We start from the raw sequence: 12,572 nt of genomic DNA on the forward strand, positions 1-12,572 counted from the left end.
CCCCCCAGTTAAGCGGAATCAATTAATCTAAATCTAAATATTCACTGTGCAAGCCGCCATTGCATGGCTCTGTGCACATTCTGTGTGGGTGTTGGTGTATGTATTATGTGTGTGTATATCTGTGCGTGGGTATACGTTAATCCATCTCCAAAAAATCAAAACAAAACAAAAATACAAATGAATTCCCAGACGCGGACCTGGAGATGGATACATTAAAATCAAATATAATTTATTATTTAGTTTTTAATAATAAAACAAGACATAATAAATCCGATAGATGTAACTGTAACTACCGACTATTGGTTGCCAGACTGCCATTCGCAGCGCTGCCAGATGTGGCGGTAAAACTATCACTTATCAGCATGCCCGATTAAATGATCTATCGGCTTTTCGCCTTCGTTACGTTATGTTATGGCTTATCATTTGTCCAGCGCCACGATCAGATTCAGATTCGCCAATCAGTTAAGACTGCTGACCCACAGGCGCCGCATCAGCTATGTCCTGGGCATCGAAACTTCCTGCGATGACACGGGCATTGCCATTGTGGACACCGACGGCCGGGTGCACTCAAATGTTTTGTACTCCCAGCAGGAGTTCCACACGCGGTAAGTGACATGGCATGGCATAAACACTGCACTTCACTTATTCCCCCACCTATTTTCTATAGCTATGGCGGCATAATTCCCCCACGAGCTCAAGACCTGCATCGGGCGCGCATTGAGGATGCCTACAAACGTTGTCTAGTCGAGGCGGACATCAGGCCGGAGCAGCTGACGGCCATTGCTGTGACCAACCGGCCCGGCCTGCCGTTGAGTCTTCTGGTCGGGCTGCGGTTTGCCCGTCACCTGGCCCGAAAGCTGCAAAAGCCATTGCTTCCGGTACATCACATGGAGGCGCATGCACTGCAGGCACGCATGGAGCACATATCGGCCATCAGCTTTCCATTTCTCTGCCTGCTTATAAGCGGTGGCCACTGCCAGCTGGCGATGGTACACGGCCCCGGTAAGCTAACCCTGCTCGGCCAGACGCTCGACGATGCTCCCGGAGAGGCTTTCGACAAGATTGCCCGACGACTGCGCTTGTATGTACTGCCACAGTATAGAGCCTGGAATGGTGGTCAGGCCATAGAGCATGCCGCACAATCGGCTCTCTTTCCAGACGCCTACGACTTCCCCCTGCCGCTGGCCCAGCAGCGCAATTGTAACTTTAGCTTTGCGGGTATTAAGAACAACTCATTCCGTGCCATCCGGGCAAGGGAGAGGCTGGAGCATACCCCACCGGACGGCATCATCAGCAACTACAGTGACTTCTGTGCCGGCCTGCTGCAGGCCGTCACTCGCCACCTCATGCACCGCACACAGCGAGCACTCGAGTACTGCCTGCAGCCGGCAAACGGACTATTTGGCGACGCCTCGCCCACTCTGGTGGTTTCCGGCGGTGTGGCCAACAACGATGTGATCTATAGGAATATCGAGCATCTGGCCGGGCAGTACAACTGCCGCAGCTATCGCCCCTTCAAGCGCTACTGCTCTGACAATGGTGTGATGATTGCCTGGCACGGCATCGAACAGCTAATGGCGAATAGTGCAGAGAATATGCGATTTGACTACCAAAACATTGACATACAGGGCGCGGCCGGGTTCAGAGACTCCTCCGTAGAGGATGTCACCCGATTGGCCATCAAATGCAAGTGGATAAGGCCACTCGATCACCTCAGAGGCACAGCCAGCGATGCATAGAGAAAAATGTTCGTTTGTTTGTTTTTTTTTTTTAATTTTTCGTTTGTTTTATTTATAAGATTATTATCTGAAATCAATAATGTTACATCTCTAAGGTCTAGGAAAAAAAACACTGTGTCAAAATTGAAAATGTATACATATAAAAATATTAAAAAATGCATTATAGTTCTTATTTTTCGTTCTGTTTTTGTTTTTGTTTGTGGCTGCTGCTGCTACTGCTGCTGCTGGAACAACAATACAAATATTCTCTCTAGCTTTTGTTGTGGTTGGTTTGTTGTTGTTTTTTTTTATTGTTATACTTTATGGATTATACATATTATTAAATATATCTATATGTATATATATATATATTTTTATAGATTGTAGACTTCAGTTGTGTCTCCTTCCGTTCCGTGCCGTTACGTTACGTTCCGCATGACTGTACTGTCTGTCGTACGTCTGGTCTGTCTGGTCTCTCTGCTGTCGCTGTCCCTGTTCTCAGTGTTCGTTTCCTCCACATATAAATATATTTATATGTGTGTGTGTTTTGCTTTCTTTTTATCATATATTTCAATACTCATATACCTTAGTTGTACACAATACGCATCGCATTTGTCATCGTATTTCGTCTTGTTGCATTTTAATCAACATATTTGACTTTATTTTTATATTTTAAGCTGCATTTTTGTTGTTGTTTAGCTTAGGACTGACTCGATTCGATTCGAAAATTGCTTTTGCATAGCCAAAAAGTTAATTGCATTTAATTACTCTCCTTACTCTTTTTATTCTGGATTGATTTCACTTTATTTGTATTTTCCATTCGGATTTTGTTTTGTGTGGTTTTTTTTTTGTTTCGTTTTTTCACTTACGATTTGTTGTTGTATATATATAAAGTTATATATAAATAATTTGTTTCGCTATACTGTTATTGTGTTTTATCATCTTTGCTTTCTTTACTTAATTAGAGAAATAAAAGCACTTTAGTGGGTGCAGAAATGGAGCATGAGGAGTGGTGCCCGACCCGCCTAGACTTCTGGCTCTTGCCCTGGTCGGGTGAATTCAATTTTTGATTTAATATTTGATTCCATTGCTGGGGCTGGCGCGGAAGCTTTTATCCATAGTTAAAATAGATTAGTATCTTTCTTCAGACTGGAGTTTCAAAATAATAAAATAAAAACAGCAGCTTTCCGTTTGTTAAAACTAAGCCAACAACCCAATAAAATAATCGAAAATGCGAATGAATGAAACCATCCGAAGTACTAGAGAATAGAATTCGTAGAAATTCTAAAATAAAAACTTTAAACAATTTCTTCGGAAGGAGTTGTCTTTAAGAAGGGACGTAGAGCAGGGTATCCCCTGTGATGTGGATAAATAACGAAAGCAAAGACATACATATATGGGACGAAAGAGCGAAAGAGAGAGAGAGAGAGAGAGAGAGGAAAAAAAAGAATTATAAGAATTTGCACTTCCTTTTCTTGGTTGGTTCTGGTGGCTCCAGGGCGGCCAGTATGGCCTCATCGAAGACATTTTTCAGACCCTTTTGTGTTAGAGCCGAACACTCGACATATTTGACGGCCTTCAGCTCTTTGGCCAGCTTCTCGCCCTGCTCCATTGTTATGGGCTTCTGCTTGTTCTTAGCCAGCTTCTCCAGTGTGCTGGTCTCGTCGCGCAAATCGATCTGTGTGCCCACCAGCAGGAATGGCGTCTTCTGGCAATGGTGCGTAATCTCAGGAACCCACTACAGAGGTTATCAGTTAGTACGAGTGCTGCAGGTCATTGCATTCCATTGTGGTTCGAACTTACCTTCTCCTTAACATTCTCAAATGAACTGGGACTGACCACCGAGAAGCATACGAGAAAGACATCTGTCTGTGGATAGGACAATGGCCGGAGCCTATCATAATCCTCCTGGCCTGCCGTATCGAACAATCCCAGTGTGTAGGGCTCGCCGCCAATCATAACCGTCACCGCATAATTGTCAAAGACAGTTGGCACATATTCCGATGGAAATTTGTTGGTTGTGTAGGAGATGAGCAGGCAGGTCTTACCTACAGCTCCGTCGCCAACGACCACACACTTGATGGTTTGCATTTTGTGGAAAACTCCTGAAACAAAAACAAAAGAAATGATTGCAAGCGATTAAAAAAACGGTAGGAAGAGAGAGGGGACAATCGAGTGTTTTTCATATCGAATAAACCTGTGACAATTTGCTCAACCGCTGCAGCTCACCACCTTCCCTATTGCCAGCTCAATTATTGGAACACAAAGACACCACCACACAACGACACTCACGCCTCAGCTACTGATGTGTGTATGGTGGGTGCTTCGTCTTAATTACTTTCACACACAATGCAGGGACGGAACGGGAGCCCATTCGGGGCAGACTCTGAGCAGCCAGGGGAGAGGGCTCAAGCTTCGGAATCGTTTAAAGCGGAAACGAAGATCCAGTGGAAAAGTTAAAGACTCCGCTCCTGTTCCCCCAAAGCGGCTAGGGCTAGCGCAGCGTAGGGCATGGGTGTGTGAGGGCGTGGATGCGGTCCTTGTCTGCAACAACTTACGCGACTCCGAACCAAGGCGAGTGTGGTGGGCTAATGTTACTGCTTACTATGCCCCTCGTTCAATGGATAGTGGGATCAGAGTCGTCACCAGTCGCAAGTCGCTGGTAAAACTGTTTACTGCGTCAACGGCGACTCTTACTGCCTTATCGGGGCGCGAAGGAATTGTATCTGCCCCGCCAGCACCGATGACTCAAACAAAACGAGCAGAAAGCAGAAAAGCGAAATACAATGTAGATAAGCCCAGACAGCAGCAAAATTCTAATGTGAAACCCAACACACACACACTCGAACTCCCGTATAGCGCAGAGTCGCATAACTTCGGTGTTTGTCTATGTGTGTGCGTTGTTGCGTGTATGAATGCTTTTAAATGCAGCTTTTTTAATACATATGTACGCCAACAGCAGCCACTTCGGCAGCGCCTGCAACTGCAGTTACAAGAGCGGGCACTATGCTAATTTATTTGGACACAGACACAGGCAAATCTGCACATGTGTGCTGCCCGTCATGTAAACTTGTTTTTTTTTTGCCAAAAACACATAAACATGCACTGGCTCCCATATACAATTAATAGAAAGCCCAGCACACTATTAACCAATTGAAAACGCATTGACGCATCCACAGAAAAAAAACGGGAATAGAATGAAATGTGGAACCAATCATTTGTCACTGAGACACACCATCTCATTCACACACACACACACTCTACTCGACACACACAGCACACACATGCAAGCACGCCCATAGAAGCAGCCAAGAAGCAGTCATCGATAACGTTTCGTGTTCGTTCACTTTTCACTTCTGAATTTTCTCCTTTCTTTTTAATCGGAATTTTGTGGGTTTTGAAGCCTGGCTACCGGGCATAGTTAATTGCTTTGGCACACAGACTTTACTTACAATTTATTGTAATTCTGGCTGCTAGTACTTCCGTTTTATTTCTTTTTCTTTTTTTGGAGTGGGTTGGGCTCAATTTGTACGGAAAACAGTCAGTGTGACCGCGGACTCATCGATAAAGTATACCGCACGACTCTCGCTACCAAAATATACCTTCTCATTTTAATTATATACAGTATATATACCGTAAATCTTAAATCATTTTTCTCGATTTTGCTTTTCGATTCAATATTTAATTTCCCACAAGATTGGCTAGTTTTCATGACCTATTTTTGTTAGATTGTGTACAAAATAAGGATGAAACTGAAAAAGTCAGCCAAAAAAACAAAAGAACTATGTTGGAATATTCCTACCTGACCCGGCACATTTGGTATATTTTACTTGATCTAGTATTCTGTTTTTTTTTAATTAAATCGTTACCGCGAAATGAGACAATGAGTACTGTTTTTTTTATCAAACGACAGAGTGTTCTAATGAAAACAGATTATTTTCATGCAAATTCAGTAATTTACAGTATAGCTGAGGTATAATTTCTACAGAAACTTTAGATTCGCGAATTTATTTTAAATATCTCACCGTTTCATTTCGGGAACAATGCAGCACTGATTTTAAGCACAAGCGGCCACACTGCCAGAACAGCCCCGTGAAAAGAACAATAGGGGGACCAGCTTAATTTGCTGGCTATAGAAAGGAATGGCTGATTTTCTAAAGACAAGGTAGGTGTGTTGGCCAAGTGCAAGTGCAAGTTAATCCTGTGGATAGTCAAATGCGACTGGTATCCACGGTCTAAGCGAGTCTTAAGTAGACGGTTGCGACCCAATGAGTGCGCAGTTTGGTTTCGTATGAGCCTGAAAGCACAAAAATAAATATACCCATATCTGATTTGAACATCTGTTCCTTCCGCCCTAGAAAACGCAGTCGTGAAGAAGATCCATGCGAGTCAGCGCCCCTCTCCAAGCGAATCAACAATCTTCATTTAAACTACGACGATGGGAACAGCAGCAGCAGCAGCAGCTGCAGCATTCCGACTCAAGTAAATGACTACAACAATTACAATACAGTGCCTGTGATCACTGGTGGATCTGCAGCCGCAGCCACCACCACACCAACAGCTAGAGCTGGAGCGGCTGTGCCTAATGCTGCCAATGCGATTGATATCCTAAATGGAGACAGATATGGATACAATCCTGAGCTAAGTAGCGACCAAAATCCCTATTACTATGATAAGAACAAAATGCTGTATGACTTGCATGTCGAGCGTGTCAAGCGGAACACTCAGTAGACTAAGTACATATGTATAGGTAGAATGGTTAGAATGGACTTTTGGCATATTTTCTGAGACTTTAAACAAACCGATACACAACGGCTTTCAAGTACGCTATGCAGGGAATATTGCACTTGCCATGGCACGCAAGCTCACACACGCACACCCTCTCTTACACACCAACCAGTCAGTCAATCAATGAATCAATTAATCTCATACAAGACAAAAGAGTGCCAATCGAAGCTCAGATAACATGGCCAAGTCCGCACTTGTGTCGTTTTATATGCGTACTGTTATGGTAGTTATTAAAACTAATGTTGTTCTGTGTGTGGAGTGACCTAGGGACCCAATTGCTTATATAACACTACATATGTCAGCTAAAATGGCAAGAAGAGCTTCATTAACACAAGATAGACATCTAAATTTTCCATTCGTTCACATTTAGTCTAAGAACATTTTGTATGATAGTTCATTAGGATGTAACCAAGTACATATACTAAGATTTGATTAAGTCGAAAAGTTTTGAAATTTTGGCGCTTTGACAGTGTCATGCAAAAGTTTTGCGACGTCCAACATTTTGCAGCACTGACATTAAATAGTTCGTCTCGTACCGTAGCGTTTATAGGATTTAAATATATATCAAGCAATCAAATAAATCGTGTTATATTTATAAACATTTAATACAAATACAAGATTATGTGAAATTGTGTGTATTTCCCTAATAAAAATATACAGTCAAAACATCTGGTCACACTCGTTTCGCATGTGCCATCAGTGTTGCGAATTATTATGTTTTAAGATAATTCTGGCATTTTTCACAGCCAAATGGCGTAGAAAATATTGAAAACTTTGAAGCGCTGCTTCATGATAACTGCAGCAGCACCAAATTAAACTATTTAAAAATATGTATATAATATAAAATATAAAATATGATATATGTAGCTAAATCATTATTTCATTTCTAGCTTTTTCCTTGATACTAAAACCCATACAGTTTTATTTTACGAAAAAATACTGCCAGCGCAGGTGACTAAAAAGTGAGCTTCTAATAGCATATGTAGTTAATATGTAGAAAATGTGTAGTTCCCTTGTATGTACAAAAACCTTTTTTTCAAGAAGCAACTCTGCTCTGTAAAGTGGAGAATGCTTACTACTGTAAATATTTAAAACAGCTGTGTGTGTGTCGGACATTGGGCGAATTGTTGTTGATTTGCGAATTGGGCGAATAAAAATACGAGCTTTTCAAGATTTTTTCGTTGATCAGACCCCACAAGTATATATCAGGAAAAGTGCAGGCTCTCTGTTTTTGTTATTTAACTTGACTAATTTGACTCCCGATCTGTGTGTGATCTTGTACTATTCAGTAGATACAATTAGTAGTATTTACGACTAATTTATTGGTGAGTGAGTGTGCTTGTCCACTCTCCTCCAAGGCAAGTGAGCAGCTGAGTGTGTACGAAATACGAAATTGTTTTCTGTTTTTGTTTGTAGTCAAAAGCAGCAAATGCAACCCAATTGCGTGCAACATGACCGTGTGGAAATGTGTGGAAGGGTGTGCCACAAAGGATCGTAGGAGTAGCATCGCCAACACCAGCAACCAGGAGGCGAATCACTAACAACGACGGAAATAGAACGCAACAAGTTCTCCATACGAGTCGAGTCCGAGACACACAAAACAGCGATCGATACACAGCCCAGCCACATCTATACATACACACTCTTGAGTATATACATACACACATCATAATAATAATAATCATCATCACATAATCGGCATTGAAGCAATGAGCCCGTTCGGGTCCAAGAAGAATCGTTCCTTGCCTGTGCGGGTGAGCACATTTGACTCTGAGCTGGAGTTCAAGCTGGAGCCGCGTGCCTCTGGCCAAGACCTATTCGATCTTGTCTGCCGCACCATCGGACTGCGGGAGTCGTGGTACTTTGGCCTACAGTATGTGGACACGCGCAACAATGTCTCCTGGCTTAAGATGGACAAGAAGGTCAAGGATCAGCGGGTGGAGCTGCATGCCAACAACAACATTTACGTTTTCAGTTTCTATGCGAAATTCTTTCCGGAGAATGTCAGCGAGGAACTGATCCAGGAGATCACACAGCATCTCTTCTTCCTGCAAGTCAAGCAGAGCATCCTCTCGATGGACATCTATTGCCGGCCAGAGGCCTCTGTCCTGCTGGCCTCCTACGCGGTCCACGTTCAGTATGGTCCGTACGACTACGAAACCTACAAGGACGGCATGCTGGCCGGTGGCGAACTGCTGCCCAAGGGTGTGACTGATCAGTACCAAATGACGCCCGAAATGTGGGAGGAGCGCATCAAAACTTGGTCAGTATGCACAAGGCACACGCAGAATCAGGAAGCTAATCAATTTCTTTTCTTTTTTTGCATTTACAGGTACATGGATCACGAGCCAATGACGCGCGATGAGGTCGAAATGGAGTATCTGAAAATTGCCCAAGATCTGGACATGTACGGTGTCAACTATTTTCCTATTACAGTGAGTTCTCCTCCACGCACAAAAGGGTTTAACTTTTCATATAAATTCACTTCACAGAATAAGAACAAAACCAAATTGTGGCTAGGAGTCACGGCCGTGGGACTGAACATCTACGATGAGCGGGACAAGCTAACTCCAAAGACAACGTTCCAATGGAATGAGATACGACACGTCAGCTTTGATGATAAAAAGTTCACCATTCGCCTGGTGGACGCCAAGGTGTCAAATTTTATATTTTATTCGGTGGATCTGCACATTAACAAAATGGTAAATTAATGGATACTTTTCCCTGACGACAGTGCTAATGCTTTCTACCAGATACTCGATCTGTGCAAGGGCAATCATGATTTGTATATGCGTCGCCGCAAGCCAGACACCATGGAGATACAGCAAATGAAGGCCCAGGCCAAGGAGGAGAAGCAACGCAGACAGATCGAGCGCAAGAAGTTCATCAGGGAGAAGAAGTTGCGCGAGAAGGCCGAACAGGATCGCTACGAGCTGGAGAAGAGCTTTGAGCATCTGCAGAATGAGATGCGCATGGCGAGCGATGCGTTGGTAAGTGAAAAAGAAACATTCTTAAAGCACACAGTCCTATAAATTTATTGTTTTTGCCAGCGCCGTTCCGAGGAGACAAAGGAGCTGTACTTTGAGAAGAGTCGCGTCAACGAGGAGCAGATGCAGCTGACTGAATGCAAGGCAAATCACTTCAAGACCGAAATGGATCGACTGCGCGAGCGCCAGATGAAGATCGAGCGGGAGAAGCATGACCTGGAGAAGAAGATACGCGACGCTGATTTCTTTGTGCATCAGCTGACGGTGGAGAATGATAAGCGGGAGGCAGAGACGGAGAAGCTCAAGAAGGAGCTCATCTGTGCAAAGATGGCTGAGCGCGAGGCCACCGCCCGTCTGCTGCATTTCCTCAACAGTGGACGCAAATCCTCAACGGACAGCCTGCTGACCGCCTCCACAGTATCGAATGCGGTCAACACATCCTCCAGTCTAGCAGCAATCAGTACGCCCTCGCTGACCACGAGCAGCTCCACCAATGATATGGAAACGGCCGGCGGTGCCGAGCTAACCACATCCGCATCACACTATCTGGTGCAGGGGGACAACTCCAGTGGCATCTCCGACGATTTCGAGCCAAAGGAGTTCATACTCACCGACAACGAGATGGAGCAGATAACCAACGAAATGGAGCGCAATCACTTGGAGTATCTGCGCAAGTCCAAGAAGCAGGTGCAGAACCAGCTGCAGACCCTGCGCTCCGAGATAGCGCCGCACAAGATCGAAGAGAACCAGAGCAACCTCGATATACTCAGTGAGGCCCAGATAAAGGCCGGTGAAAATAAATACTCAACGCTCAAGAAGCTCAAGTCCGGCTCAACCAAGGCGCGTGTGGCCTTCTTCGAGGAGCTCTGACCTCTTACCGGTCCAAGACAATTCTCTCTAACATTAAGGGCTTCCAAATTGCTGCAAAAAGCTTTTAATTTGTGTTGATTGATAGCTTGTTTGATTGAGTGTTGTTTTGTGTTGTATTTAGATATAATTTCGAACTCCTAAATTGTTCAACTGTATACTCAAGCCGCTGCTGTTATAAATAAATAAAAACACAACCAAGGACCCAAGACCTAGGCCACAAGAACACGTGGGCTGGGCCCCAAAAGTACATAAACGAAAACACCAGCGTTTTGGATTAATATTTTACTGTGTATATATTTTTTTATTTATTCATCGAGCTCAATGATGCAATTGTCTGGAAACTGTGAAATGATGCGAGCATCTTTGGAAATGTAGACGGTCTTTCTGCCCGACTTAACAGAGCCCACGATCCATGGCTGGTAGCCTACCGCCTCCTTGAACTGATCAATGAATGGGAGCGCCTGCTCCAGGGGCATGCAGATGAGCAGGCCGCCCGATATCTCGGGCGAGAGACCTTTTACCAGTCTCTTGGATATGAGCTGCATTCCGGCGATAACTGGGATATTTGTTATGCAGAAGGAGACGTTCTCCTGCTGACGTCGCGCTAGGGCCTCGGCATGCTGCATGAAGCCATATTCGCCAATGGCGGTGGCCGCGTGGGCATTGTAGATGTTCATTAGGAAGCTGTTCACGCGGTTCAGTAGGCCCATCGACTTGATCGCCTGTCTGTAGGCCTCGCCCACAGCTTGTTCGGAGATGTGCCTCAATATTTTGGCCCTAGTTTTGGGTTCCTGAAGTCTTCCGAAGGCACTGACTGCCTCATGGGTGCCCAAAGGCTTGGTCAGTACGAGAACATCCCCAGGGACGGCGTGCTCCTGCACAATGAACTTTTTTGATGTGTCATAAAATCCTAAGGCAACGCCGCCAATGCTCAGCCAGCGTGACCTCTCGACCTGTTGGCCAGATATCTTGACGTCAGCCTCCTTGCAGCAGTCCTCGAAGCCACGCACCATTAGGGGCAAAAATACATCGCGCTGCAATTCGGTGAGCTTTCTGCTGATCGTGAGTTGCATGAGCACCGATTGTCCAGAGACACCCATGGTGTACAGGCTGCTTAGCAGCGAGACGCAGGCGATCCTGCCCATCATGTACGGCTCGTTCACCACTGGACAGAACCTGCCGACAACCTGCACCTGAAGTTGTCCTGCTGCAAGCGCCGTGATAGTTGTACCACAGCCATCGTCCGCGTAGACTTCCACGCTCCTGCACATCTGCAACTGATTTTCCTCCGCCGAATCATCGGTGTCCGCCTGTGGTAGCTTGAATTGACTAGACGGCTCATCAAGCACGTGGTAGAAGGACTGCGGATCCGCGTAGCTGATAAGATCGAATGCGTGGTCCAAGCCGAAATCCTCGGCGCAAAAAGGCACATCGACACGTGCGTATTTCAACAATTTTGAGGTAAGCGAAACGCGCAGTTTACCAGACATCTTCGGTATCAATATTTCGTGCGCGTCAAGATTTATGTGTATAAATGTATGCAGCTTAGCGAATTCGTTTTTGTAGGCTGTCAAGGCGCCATTTTCAACTTTTTTTTTTAACCTGGCAGTCCCTTCGTAGTGTTAATGTTATTCGAATCGAATTGCTGCTGGCAACCCTGGCAAATTGTAAGTATTTTTTAGGCTGTTACATCAGTCAACTCCTGAAATTTATTGTTGATCACAGTAATCTGCTGCTTGGGATCGCCGCCACGTGGCTGCCAACTGATTGCTGATTGCTTAACCCGGACGGCCTTCAGTGGGGCCACTCATAGGCCAGTATGGCCCTTAGTTCCTCGAGAATCGAGTTGTTCTTGGCAAATGCAAGTAGTTCCCCTGACGTCCTCTTGGAAGCATCTTCAAGTGATGCCAGCACCCAGCAGGCGCCTAGTTATCTACCTCCTGCTCGTGCAAAGACCGGACAGATGCAGATGAGATGCTCCAGGCTTTCCATGAACCCGCGCTCAACGCATTTCCTGCAGTTGTCTCGGCTGGTGATGCCTAGTTTGGCTGCATGCGCCGCAGCCAGACAGTGGCCTGTGAGGATTTCCACCAGTAATCTGCAGTCCTTCCTCGGTAGGCGCAGTAGGAAGTGGCTGAGTTTACCATTGCGTTCTTTGCACATGGTTTTCGCGGTTTTGCAGGTGTTCGTATCTTCTCTGAAATTGACA

The 12,572-nt window shown here is 45.0% G+C and overlaps 6 protein-coding genes across 6 annotated transcripts in view; 4 read left to right on the plus strand and 2 right to left on the minus strand.

Moving 5' to 3' along the window:
• The window catches only part of LOC117588760 (Golgi resident protein GCP60), a 2,982-nt gene extending 2,750 nt beyond the window's left edge, over positions 1–232 (plus strand). Inside the window, exon 5 of the mRNA XM_034280241.1 lies at positions 1–232. The gene's annotated coding sequence lies outside the window, so the exon portion shown is untranslated.
• A 149-nt stretch (positions 233–381) lies between these two features.
• On the plus strand, positions 382–1,881 carry LOC117588761 (probable tRNA N6-adenosine threonylcarbamoyltransferase, mitochondrial). Its single transcript, XM_034280242.1, has 2 exons — positions 382–605; positions 668–1,881. The coding sequence occupies exons 1-2, from the start codon at positions 412–414 to the stop codon at positions 1,737–1,739; spliced, it is 1,266 nt and encodes a 421-aa protein (XP_034136133.1). The 5' UTR covers positions 382–411; the 3' UTR covers positions 1,740–1,881.
• A 688-nt stretch (positions 1,882–2,569) lies between these two features.
• Positions 2,570–5,309, minus strand: LOC117588764 (cdc42 homolog). Its single transcript, XM_034280246.1, has 3 exons — positions 5,171–5,309; positions 3,522–3,823; positions 2,570–3,456 (listed from the first exon to the last, which is right to left on the minus strand). Exons 2-3 carry the CDS (start codon positions 3,807–3,809, stop codon positions 3,169–3,171), a joined length of 576 nt encoding a protein of 191 aa, XP_034136137.1. The 5' UTR covers positions 3,810–3,823; positions 5,171–5,309; the 3' UTR covers positions 2,570–3,168.
• A 426-nt stretch (positions 5,310–5,735) lies between these two features.
• On the plus strand, positions 5,736–7,046 carry LOC117588765. Its single transcript, XM_034280247.1, has 2 exons — positions 5,736–5,883; positions 6,077–7,046. Exons 1-2 carry the CDS (start codon positions 5,861–5,863, stop codon positions 6,447–6,449), a joined length of 396 nt encoding a protein of 131 aa, XP_034136138.1. The 5' UTR covers positions 5,736–5,860; the 3' UTR covers positions 6,450–7,046.
• Positions 7,047–7,602: 556 nt separating this feature from the next.
• On the plus strand, positions 7,603–10,606 carry LOC117588755 (moesin/ezrin/radixin homolog 2). Its single transcript, XM_034280234.1, has 7 exons — positions 7,603–7,831; positions 7,923–8,155; positions 8,214–8,769; positions 8,839–8,941; positions 8,999–9,208; positions 9,260–9,496; positions 9,557–10,606. The coding sequence occupies exons 3-7, from the start codon at positions 8,216–8,218 to the stop codon at positions 10,361–10,363; spliced, it is 1,911 nt and encodes a 636-aa protein (XP_034136125.1). The 5' UTR covers positions 7,603–7,831; positions 7,923–8,155; positions 8,214–8,215; the 3' UTR covers positions 10,364–10,606.
• Positions 10,607–10,668: 62 nt separating this feature from the next.
• On the minus strand, positions 10,669–11,853 carry LOC117588699 (inactive selenide, water dikinase-like protein). The gene has a single exon (XM_034280148.1). It carries the CDS (start codon positions 11,851–11,853, stop codon positions 10,669–10,671), a length of 1,185 nt encoding a protein of 394 aa, XP_034136039.1.
• Positions 11,854–12,572: the final 719 nt, after the last annotated feature.

This window comes from Drosophila guanche, unplaced genomic scaffold (assembly GCF_900245975.1).
Source record: "Drosophila guanche unplaced genomic scaffold, DGUA_6, whole genome shotgun sequence".
NCBI lineage: Eukaryota > Metazoa > Arthropoda > Insecta > Diptera > Drosophilidae > Drosophila > Drosophila guanche.

What these genes read in the sequence shown, in the direction of transcription:
- LOC117588761 (XM_034280242.1), top strand. Translation starts at nt 412, where the DNA reads ATGGCTTATCATTTGTCCAGCGCCACGATCAGATTCAGATTCGCCAAT. An exon ending in CAGCAGGAGTTCCACACGCG is followed by an intron (nt 606 to 667) that starts GTAAGTGACATG and finishes TATTTTCTATAG; the next exon opens with CTATGGCGGCATAATTCCCC.
- LOC117588764 (XM_034280246.1), bottom strand. Translation starts at nt 3,809, where the DNA reads ATGCAAACCATCAAGTGTGTGGTCGTTGGCGACGGAGCTGTAGGTAAG. An exon ending in TTGAGAATGTTAAGGAGAAG is followed by an intron (nt 3,457 to 3,521) that starts GTAAGTTCGAAC and finishes TAACCTCTGTAG; the next exon opens with TGGGTTCCTGAGATTACGCA.
- LOC117588765 (XM_034280247.1), top strand. Translation starts at nt 5,861, where the DNA reads ATGGCTGATTTTCTAAAGACAAG. An exon ending in GCTGATTTTCTAAAGACAAG is followed by an intron (nt 5,884 to 6,076) that starts GTAGGTGTGTTG and finishes CTTCCGCCCTAG; the next exon opens with AAAACGCAGTCGTGAAGAAG.
- LOC117588755 (XM_034280234.1), top strand. Translation starts at nt 8,216, where the DNA reads ATGAGCCCGTTCGGGTCCAAGAAGAATCGTTCCTTGCCTGTGCGGGTG. An exon ending in GAGGAGCGCATCAAAACTTG is followed by an intron (nt 8,770 to 8,838) that starts GTCAGTATGCAC and finishes TTGCATTTACAG; the next exon opens with GTACATGGATCACGAGCCAA. An exon ending in ATCTGCACATTAACAAAATG is followed by an intron (nt 9,209 to 9,259) that starts GTAAATTAATGG and finishes GCTTTCTACCAG; the next exon opens with ATACTCGATCTGTGCAAGGG.
- LOC117588699 (XM_034280148.1), bottom strand. Translation starts at nt 11,853, where the DNA reads ATGTCTGGTAAACTGCGCGTTTCGCTTACCTCAAAATTGTTGAAATAC.